This window comes from Anthonomus grandis, chromosome 22 (assembly GCF_022605725.1).
Source record: "Anthonomus grandis grandis chromosome 22, icAntGran1.3, whole genome shotgun sequence".
In the NCBI taxonomy this organism is placed as follows: domain Eukaryota; kingdom Metazoa; phylum Arthropoda; class Insecta; order Coleoptera; family Curculionidae; genus Anthonomus; species Anthonomus grandis.
Window position 1 is genome coordinate 27,124,552 of NC_065567.1, and position 27,877 is coordinate 27,152,428.

At 33.2% G+C, this 27,877-nt stretch overlaps 1 protein-coding gene across 1 annotated transcript; it reads left to right on the forward strand.

Moving 5' to 3' along the window:
• Nucleotides 1-27,644, forward strand: LOC126748514 (RNA-binding protein MEX3B). Its single transcript, XM_050457793.1, has 4 exons — nt 1-679; nt 23,282-23,578; nt 23,684-24,252; nt 24,318-27,644. The coding sequence occupies exons 1-4, from the start codon at nt 400-402 to the stop codon at nt 24,459-24,461; spliced, it is 1,290 nt and encodes a 429-aa protein (XP_050313750.1). The 5' UTR covers nt 1-399; the 3' UTR covers nt 24,462-27,644.
• Nucleotides 27,645-27,877: the final 233 nt, after the last annotated feature.

Genomic DNA, 27,877 nt, shown 5'->3' on the forward strand with positions numbered 1-27,877 from the left:
CGTCGCAGATGACAGAAAACCACGCCGTAGTCTCTCTCGTTTGCCGAAAGCCGAAACGAAAAATCTCCATTGCTGGTTTGCTGCCTGCGCTCAGTCAGTTTCGAGCGAGCAAGTTGAGTGCCCGTCGTACATCGTACATCGTACATACCACCTCCTCGAACACCAACAAAAACCGCTATTATTATAGAAGAATCCATTTTAATATTAAAGATAATAATTCTATTTATATTTTTCTACCGGTAAACCGCGTGAATTTTAACCATAAAATTAGTCGTTTATTCATCGTGTTCCCGCGCAAGTAACCCTCTCCCCGTTTGTTTTTGCATGTGACTAGGACCCCATTTGTTTCGACGACAATCACAACTACGTACACCATTTTGTGTGACAATTCAGAAAATTATGCCTACAAGTTTATTTCCGGATATGGAGAGAGCGAGTGGAATTGGGGATGAACGGGCGTTACAGTTAGCCCTAGAGCTTTCGATGCTCGGATTTAACGAGCCCTTGGGCCCCGTTACCGTGCCAGAATCGGTTGATCCCAATGGAGACTTAAGCGCAGCTTTCGTCAATCCCCTGGGGAATCCTCTAGACGAAGTCAGATCTAAGAAATCTCAAAACATGACTGAATGTGTCCCTGTGCCCAGTTCAGAACACGTTGCTGAAATCGTAGGAAGACAAGGTGAGTACTTAACCATAAAAAATTTGATGTGATGTCCTTCATGAAAAACCGTTAATATATAGTTAAATCATGTCAAAATTCGCGATTTAGAAATTATTTATTCAGAAATAGATAATAGATATCACTTAATATAATTGGCCACTTTACCATCAAATCAAACCCATCATAGAGACCACGTTTTTTTTTCAAATATGAAATATAATAGGCCACTAGGGCTCAAAGCTCTAAGTCTATTGAATATTTTTAAAAGTTCAAAATTAAGGTGATTTTAAGCAAAGTAAAATCTTCATTTACATAAATTAAATGTAGTTATAACATTTCATTTCTCATTCACCTAACATATCATGAACAAATTCTAAATGGATATGATATGTGTATGTATATCATCGATGAAAATCATATTTTTAAAAATTTTTCTCATTTTGATTATAATTGCTTTTTAATCACTTGTTAACTAATTTAAATACTTATTGTTTGAGTTACACTAACTTCAATTATTAATTGCAATAATTGAAAATTCAATTTTTTGCTTGCTTACTTGGACTTATTGTACATTACAAGAATAAAACAAGGAACAAATTATCGATGACAATTATTACATTTTCAAATTAAATTATAAAATACCACTAATTTTTGTCAATAATCTTAGACAACTCATTTACCTCTCAGCAAAGTTCTCTAATAGATATTCAAAATTCAAATTATATACATATTAGATCATATTCCTTATAGTTTTAGAGGACAGTATTTAAATATAGGGGACTGTCCTCTCATTTCTAACTAAATTATACATGATCACTTTTATTTTATAAGGATAAAGGCTACAAAGGTGATTTTAAAAATAAACAAATTCAAAAACTAGCTTTATTATTATAAACAGAGTTGTGGACAAATCCTTGCTATAAGCTAAAATAATCCTAATAAAATACACACAGTACAGAACAACATTCTTAAGTTTAAAAATGGAAAGTGGATATAACATACATTGAACATTCAACAACATTAAAATAAATAAAGAATAAGACTTATCAAAAATAATCAAAAAGTAACTTCATTGTCCCAAACAAAGTAATTGACAAAGCCTTATTAAGTCTAAGTCAGTAAAACAGAAAGCAAATAAGAGGTACGATAATTTTTTTTCAAATCACATCTATATATTTGGTAATCAGGACAAAACATCATTAAAAAACCATTCTAATTTATAATATACCTCGGTAACTAACAATCTTTTTAAATGTTTTTTAAATTTAATATAAGAGTTGAGTTTACTTATATGAAGAGAAAGGTGATTAAACATTTTTTTAACCATCTAAATAAAACATCTTCTCACTTGCTCTGAATGTATAATGGACAATTGAAAAGTGTATGTAAGACAAGTTCCCCAAACTGCCTCCTACAATTTCCTGCTTTTGCTTTTTGAAGACCATAGTTATTGTTTCAAGTATATACAAGCAACAAAGGGTCAAGATTCTATTTTGCACAAAAAGATGCTAACAAGATACACAACACCTCACTCCACAAAAGGCTCTAATTGCTCTTTTTTGCAAACCAAATACTGTATTAAAGAGATAATGGGCACATGATTTCCAAAAACAAATCCCATAATGAAAATATGACTCCACAAGGCCATGATAAACAATTTTTGCAATGTAAACATCTAAGTTCCTAGAAATTATTGTAAGGGCATAGCACCCTGATGACACCCTACTGCATTCTTTAATTATGTGATTAAAATTTGAGTCTGCAATCAATTGTCAGTCCTAAAAACCTGCAACACTGTGGAGTTGAAATCAACTCCTCATTGATAGTGACAGAATTCAGATAATCAAAAGCCTTGGATATGTCACAAAACACTGCTGCAGCAATTTCACCTGAATTAAGTGTGCTATAATCAAATTGAAGAAGACCAAAAATAACATCACTCATGCTCTTGGCCTCTTGAAACCCAAACAGTGCCGCTCTTGGAATATTAAATCTCTCCAAAAAAGATATCACTTTCACCTTCACCAATCCTAGATATGGTATAGAGAAGAGCAATTGGTTAAACATTAGAAGACTCCTGCAGTCTCCCAGTATTCAAGAAATGTATTTGAAATGAATGATTTATTTAATGAATTTACAACTGCCTGAAGGGCATTAGGTGGTAATGCAGAGGGTATCTTTTAAGAGACATGATCCCAACAACCATAAACAAATGACTTATTTATTTGCTCACTGTGTGGTATCAGTAAACTCAAACTGTAAATAAACCTAGTACCAAAAGAATTGTTCCTTTTTATTTTATTTTTATGATATAAAACTTGCAGTCTATAAGATACATACAGGACAAAGTATTAAAATTTTATATTTTACAAAAATCCTTTCTAGACAGAAAGTGAATTATGAATTATTCTTTTTTAATAGTATAAAAAATAAGTCAACCTATATTGAGCACATGAGTTCCAGAAACATTTCCTATAGCTCAGGAAAAAAAAATAAAAAAAAATTTTAATTTCCTATATATCATAATTTACAATTGAGGAGCAATATATCCATTAAAAAGTTTTAAACAAGAAATGATGTAACAGATACCAATATAACTACAAAAAAAAAAACTAAAGAAGAAAGATCTTTGCCAATTTTCTCAAGTTATAAGTATACAAATATTATTACCATAGAAATCTCGATATGATTTATAACTCTTTAATATTAGAAGAAATTATTAGAAACAACAATTTTCGTAAAATGTGAACAAAAATTTGCAAAAAAAATTAATACTATATAGTGTTTAAGATGAGTTTATAACTTGAACTGTGTTTTAATATATTCATCAACATTGATGTCAAATCAATAATATTTCAGCTTTATCTCCATAGACTTTATAGAATAACTTCAATATTCATATAGAATGCTTTCAATATTCATATAGAATGCTTTCAAATACAACTGAAATTTTAATATATATTTAAAAGTACCTCGGCTTTAGTGGATCAAAAGTAGTGTTGAGATAAAATTGAGCCTTTACTTATAGAAAAATTACTTGTTCTCTAAATATCAACGCTTTTGTGGAAATAAAGGTGCAGAACTTACAGAGAGTATGAAAAGGTTTTGAAATAAATAAGTCCCCTACCAATTAACGAGTACATAAAGATTTAAAAGCGAAAACGGAATTCTTCTCTAGACGAGAACCCTGATGGCCGTATATACCAACCACATCAGGAGAACGAAGGCAGTGAAGGTCAAGTTTACCCGATTCTCACCATCGCATAATACCATAATCTGAGATTTTTATACCGCATAAAAGGTTATTTTAGGTATCACATGAATTCCCTTTGAAGAATATACAATATTCTGGTATGACTGGTTTGAAATCAAACTTCCTTTTGAATAGATTTGTAAAACAGTGACAAAAAAAATCGACGAGACTTAATTTATTTTTTCTCTTGTTTTGTTATGTAAGTATTTAAATTCGGTTGAAAAAAATTAAAATAATAACGTTTTTTAAAAATAATTTTGAGTGTTACAGTAGGATATGGAAAAAAAAGAAAAATCATAATACATATTTAAAATTAAAAAAAAATACCTATTGTATTATAGAGGCACTCATAAATCAGATTTTTAAGTAAAGTAAAATAATTTCTTAAAAAAATAATATATTATTATCTTATATTATGTTATTGTGTCCATAGTACCAATCATAAAAAAGACGTCGACAGATGTGTTGCTTTCAGGGGGCCGCCAACGTGCACTCGTCGTCGTCGTCGTCGTCGTCATGTGTGGGTCCCCCGACCCGAGATTTTATTACACGCCGGTCCTCATTCTATTTTTTCTTGTTAGTCCATTTCTTTCAGAAAATAAATCGAGTTCTCGTAATTGCCAATAACTTCTTTGGTTTCTTCTTTGGCTTTGTTTAACACTGCGGCGATGAGAAAATTGATCCTGCATACGTGAAAATGCATCATTTCTATAAATTGATAATAGATCGACAATGTATATTGTAAGGTATAATATAATCAACCCCTGTCTGTATATTGTATATATCCTACTTGAGAGGCTGACTCACGATACCAAAGGGATGAAAAATGATATTTTGCAAATACTTAAAGAATAAGTAATAGGGCAACGCACCCGTACGAATACGTCGGGGCCCCCAAGGATTTTATATACTAAAGGCCACCCCTCGAACTAAGGGTCGTTACCTCGTGTTATTACCCCGAGAAAAAAGGGCCTCCAACGGCAGCTGATATCCGAAGAGTTCAAGAAATGTAAGGCTGATGTATAACAGCCTGTGACAAACTGCGAAAGTTAGAACTGATTGGTCCCAGACTGATTCATTATATTTCAAGTTTTGTTTTGTTTTAACTTTGATTTTTTTTCATTTTCGAAGCAACACATAATATTCCACACTTTGTCACGGACTCCTCGTTTACCAGCTAGCGGGTATTAATATGTGAGCACTTCTAGGAAGAAGAACCCCTGGGTGGCATGATGAAACTAAAGTATTCGCATCCCTGTATGGTTCTGTAATGTAAAACCGCCATCACCACCACCACCATCATCATCATCATCATACGAAACCTGATATATTTCATAAAGTTTTAAGGTGGTTCACGTACCATATTGACAAAATATTCGATTCCAAGTAGCCAGGATGTACACGATAATGCGTGCCCTGTTTCTTTGTCTTTATTTTTCCTCGACACAGCCGCATTAAATGTTATTGCGCATTCATTGAAGATATCGGATAATGTAAATGTGAAGCCAGTACAGGAAATTGTGAACTTTTTTATAGTAGATTTTTTTGATCGATCGTTTGATGCCTGTTTTCCGTTTATGAAAAGGCACCCATACGTTAAGGAATATAGCAAGTTTTATTAACGACAATAAACAATATTTGTTGGTGATAATGAATTCCAGTATAGGAATAATGCTGCTTTTTATTCATCGAGTAGCTTTTATTACTTACTACAAGTATACTGCAATTGTATCAAATAATAAATACGTCTACCATTATAAGTGGTGGTTATTAAAATAAGTTAGTTGTCTGATTCTAACCATGAGCCAAAAAAACCCTAATTTAAAAGTTGCCTATATAACAACTTAATGATACGATCTCTTAAAGCCGTCTTTAACTTTGTAAAGCGATACGTTTTGGTAAAGGTATAATTTAAAAGCGGCGAGTTCCAAGTTAGTCGGGTTCATAAACGAGCAAAAAACCGACCACCAATCGACCTGCAGGAAAATAAAACGATCAGCAACGATAAAAAAAACAGAATAAGAATAAAAATGCACGCCACAGAATCAATCTAAAAATCTACCATTGTCTGATCTTTTGTCTGGCGTCGGCATATAGGTACCGAAATTAAATGTTCACAACTAGAAATTCTTTGAATAACACTCACCTATGGGACCGACGATGGGTTGTCCTTTCTTTTTGATGGTTTGGTCTTTTTTACATCCGCGCGGCATTGTATGTGTTGAGCAGTAGCGTTGCAAACAGAATCTCCTTCTCTACCAAGGCTATTTAAAATATTAGATATTATGTAATATAATATATCTTATAAAAAGTCTTATGCATTCTTATTTTCAAGAGCCTCAATTATTGTTTGTTTATGTCTGGTTTTCTTTCTTTTTTCTTTCACAATTGGTCCCGTTTGACATTTATTTTGTTTCCATTACATTCGCCGAACTTGAGAACACGTTTATGCGTTTGCCCGACATAATACTCCTTTCACGTTATTGCAGTTCAGTAATTAATCAAAAGGTCACGCTAAAACATAAAAATTTAGTTCAATTTCCGGTCGGCGTGGGACGATTTTTGGTCCCTAATTAAATCATTTTCACCAATTAAACCAGAGTTTTACAACCCATTATTTGGTCTGTCTGCTCTATCCTTTGTTCCCAAGTTCCTTGAACTGACACTACTTGTTTACTTCAGTCACCGTTCTTGGAAAATATCTCTCTTTTAAAATTTTTTTTTTATTTATTGCAGTGTGTATATTTTTAGAAATGTAACATCGGACGCTGTATTTTGAATTAACTCATATAGTTAGTTCCTTGATTACCGGTAATATGCACAATAGTATGATGTATTAACGATATTTAAAAAATAACTTCGAACCAAAGGGAACCTTTTTTTTTACTTTTAAGTTTTTAGATGTTATTATGTACTTATGCAAGATACCAAATGCAAACGATAGACTTTGATAAAACAGTTCAGGAACAAACACCGTTCTATTTTCTCTTGTTCTATTCCACCTATTGCTATAAGACCCTTTTCTATATTTTTATATATTTGTTACGTAAAAATAAGTAACTTGCCAGGGTAATTACTTGAAATTTAAAAATAAAGTCTGACCCTCTTACTGACCAGAAACTTACATAAACATAAAAGTTAACATGTTAATTAAATATCGTTATCGTGCGTCTGCTAATGAACCGGATAACAATAAAAATGGTGATTGATAATAAACCGCCATAAATCATCGCTTGTTGAAAAATTGCACTGAAAAAATTATGATTTACAAAAATTGTATTATTGTGTTTATAAGAGGCTTTTTTCTGTTTGTTGAATGAGTTGATGGTCAATTGTAAATAAAAGATATTTATGTTATGTTATCGTAAATAAATACAGGAAATCTTACACCATGTGATATGGGTATGTGATTATGTTGGAACATTTAGTAAACTTGTTAATTTGACTGTTTTTTCTTTCAAGCAATTCTTGTAATTTTGACATAATTTTCTCAGTAATATGCTTGAGTAACATTCTAACAATGTAGTTCTGATAAAAGTAATTTTTTTTAATTCCATAAAGGGTAAAACGAGCAGCCGCACGATTAAAATGGCCTGTCCCTTTCCGAAGCAATCAACCGTCGATTCAGTGAATAAATTGAAATGCAGGTCTTTACGTTAAGTGGACTTCCCACACGTAGAACCGGCGACATTCTGATGAAATTGTAAATGTAAATACGGCTAGCTCAACTAATTCGACAATGGCCTCTTCAACGCATACACATAAGAATTAGTTTTTTATTGACGATTGATGTGAAATAGTCGTAAAGTCTGTCTATAAATGAAAAGAGGAAATAGTCTTTTTCACTACCAACTAACTCTCGTCACATCCTTTCATCCAGAAAAGCAACCTTGAAGCCCATTAAAAGTGGCAATAAAGAGTTCACAAAACCACGTGTTACTACTACTTAAAAAAAAAACTGTCCCGAGAAGGCATGCATATGTTCCTGATTGTTTATTTTGTGCCATATATTACTCGTACCTAAAAAGATAAGCCCCTGTTTGTTTATATATTTTTGTGTATACAAGATGCAGAGAGTTTTAGTGGTATATATAGGTTATTTATCTTATCTTTTATAACATGCCAGTAACCTCACGCAGTGTGAAAGTTTTTTTTTTTAATTTTTCGTAAACGCTATATAATATTTTTCTATCTAAAATATATATATTTTTTTGTTTCAGGTAAGAACCAGCATAAAGCCAGACTAATAATAAAAAAGGTAGAGACATCAGGTGAGTTTCTAATAATTTTAATACTAAACTGTTGTTTTGTCCTTAAGAAAACGCAAAGGTTTTACTTTAAATATTGTTAAATGATTTTACCTGCGTTTAAAAAATTATTGTCCAAAATTAGCGGGATTAGCATATTTTAAAGGTGAACAATATAATTTAAACATGGACAGATACATTATGGATCAGTCGCATTTTTTTCATAATCCTTTCCATTCATATTTTTGTAATAACTATTTAATTTTTCACTAATCTATAAATCAGTGCTCTTATTGAAAGGAGCCGTTCTTTAAGCCATACTAAATTTATTATGACACCGATATATGTTTACTACTTTAATATAAATTATGTCCTTACGGTGAGTTTGAAACACGGAAAACAGGAAAAAAAGATCGCTTATTTATGTCTTGATATTCAACTGGACAGTAGGAAAATAACTAATGTATGTTGCAAAACTATAGAACGAAAACGTGTTACTTACTTACTGAGGAGATTCTCGTCTCCATCAAATACCATCAGACAATTTTAGATTTCTTCATTTGATATCTGGCTATGAATTTCCTAATTTGAAGTTTGAAGTTTTGGTACATAGGTCGTTCGTTCAATATAATATTCATCTTCTTCAGGTATGTCTAAATCATCTGCCTTCCACAATACTAATAATTTGTTTCGAAAAAAAGGCAGCTGGCCGGAAAACCGAATAACCAACCGAGACAAGCAAGCAAACGCCATGTGGCGGTTTCGGGGTTCTGCCTGTCTTGCAGCTGCCCCCATGAATTTCTGTCTGTTGTCTCTCTTTTGGTTTCCCCCGACTTGAGAACCTGCTTTTTCCGTTTTCAACGGGGCTACGTACATACCTACAGTTGCCCCATATTATTTATTATTTGGGAAGATGGTAAGGTGGGAACATCTTGTTTGGTTCCCGTACGAAATAAAACTCAGGAGTATGGGGTATTGTTAAATATTGTCAGATAACTGAATTGATATACAATCGTATGCAAGAAAAAATATTTGCTATCCATTTCTTTCTAAAACTAAAAAGTAGGAACTAAATTCGAAACATTTTTCAGTAAACCTCGCAAGCATTGTCTCCTTAATGAGTTTCTAAATTTAAATCTGGTCTACAAAACCCAAACAACCAAAATTATATTTTGGATTAATGATTATTGGTTCCTGCTTTTAAGTTAGAGGGATTAGAGCCTAAATGCCTGTTACCAAAGAACGATTCCAAGTTTTTAAACATGGATTTATGTTTTTGTCGGTTCTCATCAAAACGTTAACCGTCCAATAATAAAATACTGGAGCCTGGCTGCCAGCTGATACGCTATTATTTTTTCCAGTCAATATTACCACAAGTTATTTGTTTAATGAAACATTTTCGCATCGTTATGGCCAACATTTACGAGCCACTTTATATCCAACAGTATTTTTGAACTGATCCGAATAGTTGTGGTAGGTCAGGGTGGTCCGCCGGCCCGGTCGAAATGATATATTCTTCTTAAATTAAATGTTATCTAAATTTACTACTAGTTAAATGTTGGTTGCTTATAGAGGAGGATCGCATAAACAAAACTTATCAGATCGATGAAGCGAAAATAAGCCCATAAAAAACACCACTACCTGGGCCACACTTTAATTGACATTTAAAGACCCGGTAAATGTTTATTACGGGTCTATAAAATGATTGCCTTAATTTTAAACCGCGAGAGGCCAGTCAGCCAACCAGCCAGCCAGCGGTCTCTCATTTGCAATTTAAATTTCGCCCGTGCAATCCTTCTTTAGCGGCTAGTCTTTCTTTATAATAAAACAACGAGTCTAGAACCTGACCTCAAAAAGAGGCAAACAAAACATTCTTCGGAAATATTGGGTTGCCGTCCGTTGTTGGCGAATTCAAAGGAACGAAAGAAACCACCCCAGTGGCGTTCATTTATTATTAATATAATTAATACGAAACTATATCTAAGTACTAGTATGAGAAAACGCACCACGAAAACATTCATCGGTATCTCTAATAAACATTCTAACCATCTCTGTCGGCGGGCAGGGACCTTGAACGTGAACTAGACGATGCAATAAGAAGAACCAACCGATACAGACCGTGCACTGCCGGCCTATAATGCAGCAATTTATTTGTTATGGATTTTTTTTGAATATGGTTACTTAGAATAATTACTGTTTGTTGTTATATTCGTTTTTTTACAAACGTCAACAACATCAAATATTATATTCACAGAAAAATGTCAAGATTATAGAAAGGCTGATGATCTAACAAACTGCGGGTCTTTGATACCATTTATTCAGGGTCATAATATAATGGTGGGTTCAACGTTCTTATTAACCACAAATTCATTTTTTTCTTTATTTAATGATTTAATATTACGCGGATATTAGGGTTTTATTTACTTTACATATTTTGTTATACACGTATATAGTTGCAACCTACCAGTGCACCGGAGGCGATATAAACAGCAATTAAACAAAACAATAAATGGCACATTATATATATTTAGAGATCGGTATCAATGATGCCGAAGGCGTGAATGGGTTCGCTAGTAAACATATGTGAAATGTGTCACACGCGCCCATACAGATAACAACAGTTGCATATTTGTTTATTAGATAAGGCCCATTTAGGTATTATCTTACCCATTAGAAATGTAGGAAGCCAAAAAAGTATGTGAAACCTTTGTGTGAAATTATTTTCTTCACAGATTATCGAGCCGCGTTCGAGTTATGTTATAAATTGGACTTTTTAAAACAGGCCTTAATCACAGAATCACAAAAATTAAACTGTCGAATTTTCTCCGTCAACGAACCTTTTATTATTACAACGAAATGGAAACCATCTATTCAGAATCTCTCTTGTACGTAATAAAAAAGGCTAAATTAAAATTAAATCAAGTTGTTTGCGGTCTGCTAGTTGAGTTGAGTATGATCCAACAATTTGATTGTTGTTTGCTTGAGGTCTTTGATATGGCTCACGGTCAATGGAAGAATTAAACGTTCGAGGTTTTTCAGTTTTTTATTTGATTGCCATTTCCAAATCAAGAAATAACAAAAAAAATTATATGTAACCTAATGAGTACTTATAATTATATTTATTATTATCAATAAATTAAATATTATGGAAGTATATTAACCAAAACCAAATGATAATTAATAAAATATTCACTTTTTACGTCGTATCGTAAAAACTTCGAAATCGGCGATATAACAACAAGGAGATTAGAGAATTTTTCTGACCTTTAGCTGTATTAAATTAAAGTTTTCGAAACACCCTCTAACCCCTTTCTACTTTTTCCGTAGAATTTCAAAATGGAATAATTGTTACTTACTCTATTGCTTATTTTTTTGTTGATCTAGTTCGTTTACTAAATCTTCTTTGAAAAGCTAATCACCATATGCAAAAAAGCTTCCAAGTATAAAATTTGAAAAAAAAATTCTCAAAACGAGTGAGCGATCACATAATTAAACTAAAGTTAATTAATATTCGCACACCATTGTCCTAAATGAGTTACGACTGGTCGTTATAAAAATTGAGGACGCCGCCGTGTAAACAGCGCAAACAAAATAATGCAATACTTACGTGAAATCGAAGGTGAAGTTGTTACTCAAGCGTCGAAACAGAAACCCACAATGTTGATATCCTCTACCAGAGGTTGAACTATCATAAGCCCCGTATGAATTTTTAAATCAGATCAGCAATATTTTTTTATTAGTATTATCGGTCAGATCACTCGAAGTAAAACTCCGAGATCAGTTGGTTGTTAAAGTTACACCTTAACTGATAATAATTAAATAATAAAAGACAAAAAAATATCGACTTATTTTTAATGTCGCGTTTGGGTATTTATCAATTTGATTGCCATTCGCAAGGCTACTTTTTCGGCAACAAAAACCGGGTTATGTAACCTACGAGGTCCCAAATTATAATTTATGACTATCATAATGAAATGTCAACAGATTGTTGTGTAAGGAACTCTAAATTTTCATACAGTTTATAATGAAATTTTACCTTAACTTATTTAATTTTTTATTTGAAATTTAGATGAAATTAGCTATCGATTTTTAGTTAAAGAATCTTCCATATTGCCATGTTCTTTTACAGGGTCAATATCAGTTTTACATTAAAAAAGTTTCTTTTTGGTTGGCATATAAAACTAAATCTCTTTTCCAAAGTTCCCTTTTACTTTGGCGTCGATTACTGTGATTCCAGCTTAGTTTTCCAATAATCAGAATCTTGGTCTAGGACTCAGGTCATAACATTGTTTTTAAGTTAATATTCGTCCTTAAAAAATTGTCATTAATTGTATGCGGATGTGGTGACTGGGTGTTATTGTAAGTGACCGGTACGATCGCTCTTCATGTACTGAGCAAATAGAAGCAGAACAGAAGACGAAGAAGAAGAAGAAGAAGCGAAACCAAAAAAGCCATCACCATCACCTCGTGTGCAGCAGTCCGCGGATGTTGAACTAGGTTCGTCTCAAGGTCTCCTGCCTGCCATGGGAGCGCAGGAAGTGTGACGAAGACGGTCGGTGTTGGTTGGCCCCCACACAGGGCCGGCCTTGAAATAGCCTTTATTAACATAATAGTAATTGATGGTACCTGTAATTTTTTTTGATGATCTTTGTGCGTGAAGTCGTCTCGTTGTCGTTGAATTTAAATTTAAGGCAATGCTTTTTACGCTGGAATTTAAGCAATTGTTTTAAATATACTTTAGGCTTCAAATAATGTATATGCGTAACATACGCTCTTCTTTCTTTTCCCATTTTTGCCATTTTCAATGAATACTCAATCCCCGTCGATAATTCCAAAACATTTTCAAATTACATATATAATTAAAAGAGTTAAAGAAAAATGGAAATTTTAGTTGTATTACAAATAAAAATATTTGAATGGTTTTTTTCCGTTTAAAATTCTAAAAACCAATTTTTTGTTAAGTTAAAGTCCGTTCCTGTATCATGAAAACCCGCGTGGAATTCTCAACACATCGGACAAAGACCGTGGAGATGGTGGTGCATCACCAAAACAAAACAAACGCTTAACCGTCTGATGATTGGCCGCCTTTTCGTTAATCGAGTTAATATTTATATATTTCTTAATTAATCGATTAAAATTTTTTCGGCCCTGTTTAAATAATTTATTAATCAGATAAAATGGCACGACCATTACGTTATTGGACTAGTTGGCATTCTAAAGTTTGGCATTTACACTTTACATTTTTTGGTAAAAGCTTCTCACTGAAACTTCGCATTTTCTAACCTATAATTAACCCACTTTCTGGTTTAAAAATTTATGCCTGCCAATCACATTATTTCAACGAAGCCGCGGTCAAGTATATAATTTTAAAATATCAGACAGTTTAGTATATTAGATTGTTTGTCGGCAAAAATTATTTAACCTTTAATTTGAATAAATATTTTAGTCATTGATCTCATATCCGCCTGGTTTCTCAAGAACAAAGAGGTGATTGAAAAAAACGGTCAGAATACTAATTTATTAATATATCAATACGTACGCTGGTACGTAAAAAAATACTGGTCAATTCAAGAAATATTATGTTAGATTATTTTTTCAATAGACTGAGTTATAATGGTTTGTGTGGAGATTTTTTAATATACTGTAAAAATTTGGGTATTTTAAAATTCAACTTACGTGAGTATTGACAATGCAATTCATTCAGCGAGCTCCACCATGTATACAGCAAGAGATTGAGAGTACCATGAAACAAAAATGTTTACGATTTACTGGACTGACCCATCTAATAAAGATTAAGTTTACTCACCGGGGAACTTCGGTCCTTTTGATTCAGTCATGCCAACAACCATAATCATATAATATCCACCTAGTGGACAAACATCACCACACCTGGTAAACTATGACCACTCTATGTACAAGGCTTTTTATAAGCCGAAATGCTAGCGCATTCGCTGCCTCTTTTCATTTTTGGGTCTCTATCCATCTCTACTCATATTATTATTTACGTTTAGGATATAGATTTTCAAGGATGAAAGATAATTCTCGGGCGATTAAGACACTTTTAAACGAATACAGGGTATTTATGAAATATATGTACGTTTATTAAATATATTAAATTGTCTTAGGATATTTTACAATACGCGATTACTATGAAGCAACCAATCTGCTTTACCAACTAAATTAAATTTATAATAATAGATTCTACTATTACAATCCCATTTCTACTGTATGAAGCAGAAAAAAATTATCGACTAAAACCGAAAGCACGTCGCGTCGTCGCCCTATCCAAACATTTATTTTATATCTCAAGGCCTCCGGCCGGCTTGGCCCGTAAAATAATTTATGAATGAATACGCGCGTACTTCTTGCCTTTATGATAATGACTTTAGTAACTTTGAATGGCGGAATATTAAATCGAGTATTATTACTTGTCGTATTACTGTTTACGCATCTATAATCAGTTTGCATTGTTTTTTTTTAATTATAATGATAAACAAAAAAAACAATTACTTGTTAAATAGGTATATCTCAGTAAGAAAGGGTCGGTTCTTGGTATAACAACGATGGATGTTTAAACACCTTTAAAAATGCAGGTAGATCTTCCCAAAATTCAACTGAATATTGAAAACTGTGAAATGTGGGATCGTTGACAAAGAAACAAAGCTCAGTTACCAATCATCAAAAGAAAAGCTTAGAGAACTGATGGGAGCTAAATTTTGGATAGGATGCCTACTTCGAAATCGAGCATTTATACGAAATGGATAAGATCTATAATCAGATACATCTTAGGTGCTTTCGCTTTGGAACAGTTACTCTCAGTGGCGTGGAATAATCTCATTATCTTTAATTTACAATCTATAAGCCATTGAATGGCTTAATAAATTAGTCAGAAATAAATATGCTTACCAATAGAAAAATGTACTTATTTTACGCACAACACCAAAGTAATATACTAATAATATAATGGTGCTTCCATCCTAAACTTACACATATATATATATACATAATCGTATTCAAAAGAAGTAAAAAAACGGACTACCTAGTTGAGTATCACATCAACTTCCTGTCGTAACATTGCCAATTAAAACGCCTCGCACTATAAACTAACGTTTTTGCCGGCCATTTCACAGCATTTTAATTTCAAACAATCGGTTAACATATGTACGTTTACAATTTGCTACGTTTATCCAAGTATTAAGTATATGCACGTAAAACGTTCTACATTGAATGCAGCAGTGGTGCTGGCCGGGCTTGACCTGGCTGGAGCTGAACGTAGGCAACCATGACCTATGCCACCGTTCAATGACTACTATACAACACCATACCAAACCAAATGATGATACTCCCACGTTTTACGCCTGTTGTACTTTGAAACGAAAAAAACGAATACACACGTGGCAACAACGGATAACATGCGGTTATGTCAGTTACTTACCAATATTTCGCTTATTTTTCCTTGCACTTGACCAGTAAATTAAATTATTATTATAGACAGACCCACCCCGTTTACAATTAAATTCAGGATAAATTTATTTACATTAATATATCCAAATAAGTATGAGGAAATACACAATATCCGCGTAACATTATGTCATTATGTATTATCATTGCGGTTTATGTAGATATCTATGTCGATTTAGATATACAGGGGGACGTTTAATTTTACATTTGACAAAGTTCTGTCAATCACTTCCTCACCTCTAGCTATAACTGTAACATAACCAGACAGTTGCCGACCTCCATAATGTTTTAATTCAATAATCGTTAACGACATTGTAAATCATGTTTTGATGGTATAAATTTTGTCATCAACTAGATAATATTATGATATAAATTATGATTCATAGCTATTCGGCCCCATAGAGGTATAGATAGATAGATATACATGTTCATATATATTTTTATAATTTTTTATTTAACGATTTATTTTTTTTATGCTGGGTTAGACTTCTCGCAAATTAAGTTTCTAATCTTGTTTCTTTTCTAATCAAACACATCAAACATATTGGTATATAGTTTTCAGTCAAATAACGGCACATGCGCGATGTTGAAATGATCATAATGTTACGATTAGACAAAGCTAGAATTAATTATTACCTGTTGTTTATATATATATATTTATATATATATAAATTACAGTCAAAGTATCCAGTTTTGATTCTTTGAATTTTAAATTGTTTCTTACATTATTGAAATCATTTTAGATATTTTTCGGAGGCTAATAAGTCTTTAGTCTTTCTACATCAATTTTCATTGGAGACCGCCACGTAGAGGAAACGTCAAAAGACAAAGATAAAGTTCTCGTCCAAAATTAAAGCAAAAGCTCATTAAATTCAAGGATTTTCTTTTATGACACAGTGGTTTTACTGCATGCGATGTTATTTTGCGCGACGTTCTCACCCCTGACCGACTTTTTTGGCATCAGACACATCGCAGTGGGTAGACGCAATCAACTTTTATTTAAATATCACTTTCTCTTATTGTTATCTATCGTATCTTGGCAGTTGTTAATTTTATTAACCAGAAATTGTCCAAAGTTTTTCATAGAAGAATCTTTATTTAATTACTTAATAGAAATATTTAAATTTTATGATTCAATAAACAGTATTCAGCATTATTACTACTAAACATTGTTCTTATTTGTAATAAGTTTTTTAAGTCATGTTTATATTGCCCACCAGTAAATATCATTTATTTACGTTATTATCTTCCTTAACTTATCAAAAGTATTTTATCAATTATAAATTCTTTAAATGTTGAAAGTGGTTACCTATTGAAGAACTAATAAAGGCTTAATCTTCAATAATTTTATATACATATATATATATATATATATTGTATATATATAGCTTAAATCAAAAGGTTCCAAAGGACTGGTTCAAAAACCAGATAACCTAAGATGTAGAAGACCAGACAAGCGTGTTTCCATTTCACTTTCGTTCAGCAGCTTCATTTCATTTCACGTCGTCTTCCTAATTTGGGCTCCGACGAAATTACTGTCCGTTTCGTTTGATTATAACCGGTAGTTTTTAGACAATTTTTTTTTTCGGAAATTGTAAGTATTTGTTTATTTTGAAGCGAATTTCTTTCATGTGCGTTCCGATGTTATGTATCTTTTTTTTTATAATGTGAATTATGAATAATCAGCGTCTTATCGAAGACGCGATTACCACTCGCCAGACAATAAACTCTTGACCAGGCGTCGAATTTGTAGTAAACAACGCGGATGGCGACAGGAAGGATATCAGATGCTTTGGTAAATGTGCGAACCTATCAAGTCATATTAATCACTATATTACTGCTACGGGTAGAGTTAATAATATGAGCGGGATATGGCGTGGCGTCAGTCGAATAAGTATTAACCAACTTATGTTTTTATTTGTTAAAGCATATTGAATAGTAACGTGTGCTTTATTTATAACTTTATTCTTACAACGCATCTCTAATAATAAATTGTAAACATGTGATTCTTATCAATATTTATCATAAATTGTTGGTGACGGTAAATCCTTAATTTATGACTATTTTTTGTACTCATTTTAAATGAGTAACTGTTATAAGAATCAAGTGTGTCTTGAAATATAAATATATCAAATGTACTGTACCTTAATTAAGTAATCATCGTTAAAAAAAATAAAAAGATTATAATTTTACACTTATAAATAATGATTTTTCCGTTTGATTGATCGTCATTTAAATAAGAGGCACAACAGTCTCTGGGGGACCGCCCTATTTGACTCTAATGCCATTCGTCGTTTCCTTGTTACCGTGATTTGTTAGTATTTTATGCTTTACTTATTTAATCAATACGCGATCCGGTCTGATTTTTAAGCACTATAAGTATATAAGAGGATAATATGGATCCAAGGTGGCATGTCTGTCAACTTGTAAAACATTGATATCGATTATATGGAAGCAAGACGTGAGCTGAATGAAAATCACTGAAATGTGTATTCGATTGTTAACTCGAAACACCGCAGTGTTCTTGATGTTCAAGTTCAGAATCTAGTAGTACGTTAAGCATGTTAGATGTAGTTAGTTATATTAGTTGATTTTCTAGAAAAGTAAGAGTGTTTCATGCAGATTCAAGACAATAGCAATAATATTTATTTAAGTATAAGGGTTGATACAACTGTTTGATCGTTTGGTCGTTAGCGAAAAGGGGATCAAAATAATCTAAAATAATAATTTTATAATGTAGAACCGTGGCTATTATAATAACTACCACATCACCCATAAGAAATTGTTTGATGTTCATCTCTTTAAACAATTCAATGTTTACACGACACTAAGGAACTCTTCCAAAGCTAAATGACCTACAATAACACAAACCGCACTGTCGTCTCTAAAAATAATGCACCAGACTGACTTCAATGCCGTCTGCAATGAGTAGTCTTTACCATTCTTGGTCGCTACTCGCTGCTATGGAATGCCAAGTTAAAATACAAATAGAGCAGCAGGACTTGACAGAACACCTGAACCGGTTTGCGGCTCTTTTTAAATAACTAAATAATAACCATTATATCTAGTTCTACTTGGATGGTAGTATGTATATGTAAGTAGATATTTTATAATTAAGTAAATAAATATAATATGAGAATTAATCATTCTTTTATTTGCTCTGAGGAAATAAAACTTTAAAAGTAATACAAATAGAGCGAAACCTAACAAGGTCCAAACGTTAATAATCACCGAAGAGTTGATATTCGATTATTGAACATCGGTCTCTTAGCCTGGAGAACCGGAAATTTGGCAACGTACAATGTTGGCGTGCAAACGCAGCTGCTGGCACGTGTTCAAAAAAACCACCGCAGTTTGCGGGTGCGGGTGCGGCATTCGCTTTTTGCATGTCTCAGTTTTTTTATTTTCCTCAACAATTGATTGGTTTACCAGCTAACAGATTCACATCTGCAAAACTATGCTTTTGTATATGCCACCGTGCGCTTAGCTCTAAACATATACGCATTAGCATCTCATCAAAATAATCGAACATTCCAAACGCAAGTATTTATTTATAATATATTGTAATAAATTTAGTTCTAAGACCTTTTTAAGGAAAATGTGTTAGATTAAGGAGAAGTGTTTATTCTAAAATAAAAAATTTCCATTAGTGTTGTTCTAAATCGGTTAACAAGGCTCGGAATTCCTGATGAATGCAACGACACACAAACACTAAAGCAGAGATGCAAAATGTCATTTCCTTGGCCCAGGGCCAACGAGCAACAGTGTACAGTTCTCGTACATTACATTGATCTGAGCGGTTTCATCGGCGGACTTGTCTAGTGCGTACATCTAGAAATATCTTTAGGGTAAATGCCACTTCGACGGCAATAATAGCATAGAGGCTAAACGACAAACAGTAGCGTAACAGCAAAAGATTTATCATTCTTCTTTATTTAGTATAGATTGACGGTTAAGTTAACATTGATTTTTATAAATAAATTTTATGTCAAATAAATATCTGATGGACTTTGACCAGAAAAAGTTGATTGTCAGATTGTGAATGTCGGTAATTTGATATTGGTAATTATTTATAAGTTACGCCACTGACAGTTTCTCACTAAGTTTTTAATAGCTTCAGATATGCAGTCTTATAATTTTCTACAATACCTTGTGTTGGTGGCTGGAAATTCAATATCGTTGTAACGAGCCGTTTTAAGTGCTAACGAGATTGTTGTTTCGTAAGTGGGACTTTGTTAATCAGATATTTAGTTTAACGAGTACTTTTTGTAGATTTATCTGAGAGAGGTGGTAAAAGATCAAAGAAGCTTCGTAATGTAGAAAATAAAAACTATAAGTCTGTGACCTTAATCCAAAATTTAATCGATCTTTATAGTCCCACAGAAATATTATTCAAATATTTCTACCGAAACACGATGTGGCAACGTAGCACCTTAACGTGGCACTCCTATATAGCAACGAGTCAGTCATCCCTTAGGCCTGAGGGGGTTTCCAGTTCACGTTCAATAGACTCGACTCGAAGCAAAATCAGTCATTGGCCATTGCCACCCCGAAACCGGCTTTTCCTGTTTCGAATGCACGCCGGATTTTCAACCCTCGCCATTTGACAACGCTGTTTGTCTGCTGCCAGTTCGGCTTATCTGCGTTGCCAAATTAATCCAAAAACTCGACATTTTATTCGTGCAATGCAAATTATAAATATTAATTATAATAGATTGACATATAAATAAAAACAGAAAGTTGTCTGGTTTTAGTTTTTCTCAGGTCGGTTTTGAAAAACGTTTTATGTGAGTACGTAAATTAAAAGTATTTAGATCAATACCGACGGGTATTTATATCTTGTAGGACAGTGCCCTTTTGTACACGTCACCCTATCACTCACCCCCTTCTTTCATCATGTTTTAAGGTTAGTTGACCTATTTTCGTTCACCCTTTTGTTGTTACGTACCGTAAATCTCCCCCTTGTCATAATTCTGGAATAATAAGGCTCGGGACCGGGACTTCATGCATAAATTTTTACGCTGCCACGGAATTATTATGGTATTTTTTTTTTCTCTGGGGGTCGAGTCCAGTAAATGTTGGTTTAACGTAATTGGATTGCGTCTCCCGCAATATTACGCATTTTTATTTATTAACTGACAATCAATTTAATCTTTGAAAATAAAACGACGAATGTTTAATGAAATGACCTAATCTGATTTAAATTATGGGAGTAGTTTCAATTCAAATTTTCAATGAGGCCTTCCTTTCGTCAAATAAACATTTATCTTTTGCCGCCCCTTTCGACATGATATACATATTCCGTTTTGTTATCATTTTTCTCTAGCTCATTCATTTGCTAGATTTCTGCGGATTTTCCTTTTCCGCGGTAATTAATCTGAATCAGAATTTCAATTTTCGATGTATGAGGTGTTGTACAACACGTAAAATTGCTAAAAAATTATTTCGTACTGCTGCATCTGACAACATTGCTTTGGTTGATGGCATTTTCAACCCAGAAACGTGGTGGCGACGACGACGACGATAGTTAACGATGAATTCAAGAACGTTTCAGAGTGGTGGGGCGGGGGGAGTAAAGAAATGGGGCGGCCGATACACATACATCGAAAACCGTCGGCGGCGGTGGCGGTGCCGCTGCAAGAGTCACGTGAATGTCTGCAGCTCGTGGAGCGGCATTGCAGCAGTTGTCATGGAAACGATGCGAGTCTTTTAGCTGCTAGGTTGTAGCTAAGTTTTGAAATAGGCATTTTAACAATTTTTTTTAACGCCAAATGAAAATTTAAAAAAATGAAGGTTTGACAGTAAATCACTTAATTAACTAAATATTTTGATATAAATTAGTGGTGTATAAAGGAATGGCAAACCAAGATATAATTGGTTTCTGGATCAGGCGTGCAAGCTTTTAAACGCCATATTCTTATAAACATATACTCTTTATTTATAGTAAAAAATATTAAAAAAAAGAATGATATCTGCTTTATCTCAGGCAGCATTCAGTTCGTCATCAAAAACACTTAAAAATAACAATATCGCCTACACTGTGAGGTTGTCTACCTCTGCTCGTCGTCGAAGGCAACGTTCATTCTTCCGGTATCTATTTTAATATTTATCAGGATTTAATGCAAGGCTTTAGGTCGGTTTTAATGTGACAAAAGGGATCTTATTATTTATCGGAGGTGGTGTGTATTGAAGGTGTTATGATATGTGTAGACAAAATCATAGAAAAAGCAGGTCTCATTTAAGAATACCGTTTTTTTGACAGATGGCATTTTGAGTCCTAAAAACATCAATTAATCAATTACAATGTACATCGTATATAATAATATAATATACACTTATCAATCATACAAGAAATATTTGATTCCAGTACCCTTTACGTATCTGTCAGGATGTTTCGTACATCCTGGCTAATTAAGATCAATTATTTACGATACAGAGATGCTATGTATGGCTCTCCCCATTTACCATTTTACGAATTAGGAAGTGTCGTATTATTTAACCCAGTTTGGTTTAGACCGGTAAGATAATATATATAAAATTTAAGTATTTTTAGGTAGAATTGATTCTTTATATAATTACTACAACAATTCAATGTTTGTTTTCTATTTGGAGTTCAAATGTGAATTAAGTTTAAGAAAGTCTGAAAGTTCAAATTTACTTTTAGTACATTGTATCATCATCCATCCATACATCCATCCATCCATCCATCCATCACAAGGGTTAAGAAGTTTCTAATTACAGAATTTAAATTCGAAAAAAAATAATTGTTAATAATTAATAATTGTTGAACTTGAAGATTAATCCAACCGTATAAGCCATCCATTTACTAATTTTTAATCAACATTGGTGGCCGGTGGTTAGACTATAGTCTCCGTCGTATAGGTCACATTTTGCATTCATTGTCCTGTAGGTTTGCACCGATCTGTTCTGTTGTGCGGTGATCAATCTCGTCACTTGTGAGTGTACTCGGGCTCGTAGCAGGTTGAAGGGCATATTATCTTCTTGTTATCGTCTTACGATATTTTAAATACATAATATTATATAAGGTAACATCTAGTTTTAATTAATGTATGTCAATCAATAGCTTAAAAGGAACTTTATATATACTTATTTGTTAAAAATCAAAAATGATCCTCATTATTTTCATTGTATACGCGACAGTCTGATATGAAAGGTTGAGGGAGAGCATGTGAAAAACCTTGAAAACAAAATGCACAACCACTAAATCATACGAGTCGATGTAAAAAATTGGAACTGGTTGAGCCGATAGCCTCTTTGTTGGTTGTGCTGTAAAAATAATATAACAAACTGCACATGGAATATTATGTATAATGGCCACACGATTATAATTTACGAACGTAGGTTTCTTGGAAGTCAAATTCTTCTTGTTTTTCGTGTATTTTTGTTTACAGCGAACAAGGTGATTGCAGATTAAAAGCCCGTAATTTCCGATTTATTGTTGGTGTGTATTTCTGCCTGGTTTTATTTGCTTTTCTTTCGGTTATTAACATGCGGCTAGTGCTTTTAGCATAAAATAATAAACGTTGTCCTCTCCACCTCTTATTATTATTTAAACATACATACAAATGACTAGCGGCTCACCAATATATAAAATAAGTTAATAAAAACATATCAAACAATCTCCCTTCTTCTTTCCAGGTTGCAAAATTAAAGCCCTTCGTGCCAAAACCAACACATATATAAAAACACCAGTGCGCGGGGAGGAACCCGTTTTCGTCGTAACCGGTCGCAAAGAAGACGTAGCAAAGGCCAAGCGGGAAATCCTTAGCGCCGCCGAACATTTCTCGCAGATTCGAGCATCTAGGAAGAACAATCTCGCTGGATTGGGAAGTGGTGCCAGCACGCCCCCCGGACCGCCAGCCAACATCCCTGGACATGTCACAATTCAAGTTAGGGTACCTTACCGGGTGGTGGGACTCGTAGTCGGACCCAAAGGTATGCCATATTCATAAAACCACGCTTAAATAGTGCAAATTAGATTCTAAATCGAAACATCTCAACCGTCTTCGATGTACTAAAATATATATAATTTTATTCCAGGTGCCACAATTAAAAGAATCCAACACCAGACTCACACGTATATTGTAACCCCTAGCAGAGACAAGGAACCCGTGTTCGAAGTAACCGGTTTGCCAGAGAGCGTAGAATCAGCAAAGAGAGAAATCGAAGCTCACATCGCCATGCGTACAGGCAACACCGCCGCCCTTACTGGCTTACCGTCGTTCGGTGGCCTGGAGGACAACGAAATATTCGCTTCACTTTGCAAGCAAGGGCTCAGCTCGATCTTAAACTACATGGAACCCGCCCAGGATCAGTTTCCCGCTATGACCTCCTCGACAGGCAGTAGTGGTGCTTTTTCCTCCAGCGGATCTTGCAGTAGCAGCTCGAGTTCAATTGGAGGACGCGATTTGGGAACTATTTGGGGATCCACCGATAGGGATGAGGGTCTAGGAGATAGCCCGAGTTTCGATACGTCAACTGCTTTGTCTAGTATTTGGTCATATCCTACGGTGCCGGTGCCTTCAAGGCCCAGTCCCACTAACAGTACCAGTCCTGCTGATTCGCTGCTCTCTTCTAGTACGAAGTGTTTGGTGTGCAATGATGCTAAGGTAAGTCGAAACTCAAATAAAATCTCCGTCCGTTTTTTTCGGTTCAACGTTTCCTTTTGTTTTAGGTCACACATGCGTTAGTCCCATGCGGTCATAATTTCTTCTGTATGGAGTGCGCCAACAGAGTATGCGAAGGTAACGAAGCTCAGTGTCCGGTTTGTTCTCTACCAGCGATTCAGGCCATCAGGATCTTCTCCCCTAATCCTTAAATTCGTTTTGTTGAGGAAATGATCTCGTATATTCCCTTTTTGGTGCCTCTTTGGGCAGATTTTACCGTCGCCTTTTAAATCAGAAATTTAAAGGCCATTTTTTTATCATCTTATCAAAAGCAATAATAATATTTCTTCTTGCAGTATTCGAGTCCCAGTATTATTTAGTTTTGATGAAAAAAAGCGTATGGTAAAGTTTGCTTAAAAAAAAACCATCACATTCCCCACCTCCCCCCAAGGGTCTCCATATAATCCTGTGTTCAGCCCGGGGCCGGAGCTTATTCCTAAAAATTAAAATTCAAAAAAAAAAAAAAGAAATCATACAACGAATCTTCAAAAAAAAATTTTTTTACTTGTTAACTTTTTTACGTATTATTAATTTAAAGAAAGGTACGAGCCTGTGCCTCGGGCGTAGTCATCGCGTATGCCAGTTCATATATTTCCTTTTATTATTATTATTATTATTACCGTTTTTATATTATTATTATTATTATTATTATTAATACTACTAGTTTTAGAATCGTGAGTTAATTTTTTTATATTTATAAATCGAGCTCTACAAGTGTCATAAAAAATGTTTTAGGTAGCTAAATGTGCACTTCTAGACCTCAGTATTATTTTGTTTCGTTTTCTTGAACGTATATATCAGTAGATCCAAAATTGGTGGGTTAATGGTTGATTCTATGAAGTTCTCATATCAGTTTTCCAGATAAGCAATGCATTTTAAAAAATTTTAAATAAAGGTTGCTTTAGACTTGAAAGTTCGAAAAATCATTCTAGTGACTGATATATGAAAGAATGTCCCCAGAAATATAGTTTTTTTTTAAATTTATTGTTGTAACGAACCCTGATAGATGAAAATATTTTTTTATTTATCTTGTTTCATCTAAAGAATTAATAGTTTTATTTTAGGTTGTTGGAATTAGATCTGATTAACGTCTAACTTGTATACTTCCAATAACCACTTTGTTTTGGATCTGCTCATATAAATATTTTAAAAACTAGACGTAAAATTCGTGACTATTTCTATAAAAGACAAAAGAGCGACACCATATATATTATTAAAAACTATTTAAGCATATACATTTTTATATTATAAAACTATTTCGTTAATTTTTAAAAATATATTTTTTTAATTTCGTCTTCTGCCATTGATATATAAATACGTGAACTCGATCACACTCTTCAACAAGTCTGACATCAGCAATTCTCAAAAATATTATTTAAGTGATTCGTAATAAAAAGAAATATTTAACATTTGATAGAGTTAAATTAAACGTAAATAGCAAAAATAAAAAAAAAATTAAATATATATTCGGATTTGCGAGTGAGAATATTTAGTATTTTAGAGAGCATAAATGGTAAATGGAGTGCATCTGGGTTAAGAAAGTTATTAAATAAAAGACGGACTCGTGTGGCTTCGTGGCTATTCGGCTGTGATCGTCAAACAACTGCCATCGCGCAACTACGCAGGTTCCGCGCGATATGACTCGTTTCGTAAATAATTATAAAAATGTCGCGAAAAAATAATTATCAACATTTTCATTTTGATGTCTAGCATGAAATTACGATTTAAAAAAATGTCGATCTTCTAATAAATTTAAACCTGGCCGGCATTTGAGACGAAGTCATATCGTGAACGTACACCCCTAATAACAACATACATATCCATTAATTGTTAGTTAAAGCCCTTTTATTGTTGATTGTTTTGTTATAATGTGTGATGCATATATTTCTATATACTTTAAATAAGTTCTACTATGACTATAAATTATTTTATAATTGTGCGCGCCGGACCTGCGCGTGTTGTTCTTGGTTGTCAATTGTCGTTTTCTTTCTCTGTTTTTCTTTTGGGTCGATATTGTGAACGAGTTAATAATTTGATGTGAATCTCGTTTAGCAATAGTAACTCAGATTCACTGAAATTAATTTGATTCCTAATTTACGACCTAACATGAAAATCATAACATTTAAATTCAAAATAAGTAACAGTTCTAAGTGAAACAAATCAGTAAGGCTGTCTGCTCGCGAGTCCGTCCGCCCCCTCGCCCCTTGAATCTGATTTTCCAGTATTCACCCGTCATCATTAAAAATCAATTAATCACCGCCATTTTTGATATACGTGACTTGGTGCGTTATTATCATTAACGGATCAGCAATAAGGCTTTTAAATATTTATGTAGTTGAAATTTAGCGGTGCTGATTTTTTCGAAGCTTATGGGGAATATTTCATGTGTTCGGTTTTGTATTCCCGGGATAAGGCAGAAGAAAAATAATAATAAAAATATGCCTATTCTTGTTTAATAATTTATCCTGAAGTCCGCCATATTGATGTTCATGCCTCGTAGAATTAAACCTTTCAAAGATTTCCCATAAGTGAGAATGCATTTCTCCTTACTTGAAACCTTATTTGGTGTTTAGATAATTCTTTCGTCCTGCGCCGCCGCCGCGCCCTCAGCCTGTTTTATATGCGCTTATATATTACTTATTAATATATGTATTATCTATTATATATATATATTTAAATATTAAGAAGCTATATTTTGTTTTTATTTATTTTTTTATGTACTATTTGAAAATTGTCGTTATAGATAAATTATATATATATATTTTATTATAATATTATTATTCTTGCTTGCTGGGGCGGGGGTGTCGGAACGGCCGGACTAGTTTTAGTTTAAGTTTGTTTACATACGTACACTTGTATATAAGTTGTTGTTTGTAGGGTTAATATACTTATTATTTTATTTTTTTACATATTTTTTAAATACACGTTAGTACAAGTTCATGTTTTTCGTGTGTAGTGACTATATCAGAGCGATTAGTTATATTTTATATTTGATATTTTACGGCTCTTCTCGAAAGTTGCGCTTTTGTGTTTTTTTTTTAAATTTAAGCGTGTTTTTCTGTTTAGAAATTTATCTATTCGGTAGTTTTTTTTCGTTTTTTTTTTCATAGTAGCGACTGACTGCAAGATTTTTAAGTTTTGGTTTTATAATTCTTTCAGGTAACTAAAGTGATTGACGATAATGACTTTTTGACTTTTTTTAATGAATAAGACTAAACTACGTCAGATCAACTTAGTTGTCCTAAAAGAACATATCTAGCAAATAATTTTTAGATTTTTACTACTCCTACTTTTATATGTTTACTTTGCTACCAAATAAAAGTTCGTGATTTATATTTTTTGTTTTGTTTTGTTTTGTTTAATTAGGATTTTTGCCCTTTTCTAATACATTTTTTATCTAATCTGACACTAATCTTATAGAAAGCATGAACCTTCATCTTCGTGTAATAATTTAGATATTTATGTATTGTTTTGATGTTGTAATAATATCAATCATCATGCATGCTTAGTGAGTACTGTAGAGTCATATAGATCGGTAGATCTCAATGCACAAAATTTATAAATACAA

Coding starts and splice junctions, on each gene's coding strand:
- LOC126748514 (XM_050457793.1), top strand. CDS start 400: ATGCCTACAAGTTTATTTCCGGATATGGAGAGAGCGAGTGGAATTGGG. Junction 680..23,281: donor TGAAATCGTAGGAAGACAAG/GTGAGTACTTAA, acceptor TCTTCTTTCCAG/GTTGCAAAATTAAAGCCCTT. Junction 23,579..23,683: donor ACTCGTAGTCGGACCCAAAG/GTATGCCATATT, acceptor ATTTTATTCCAG/GTGCCACAATTAAAAGAATC.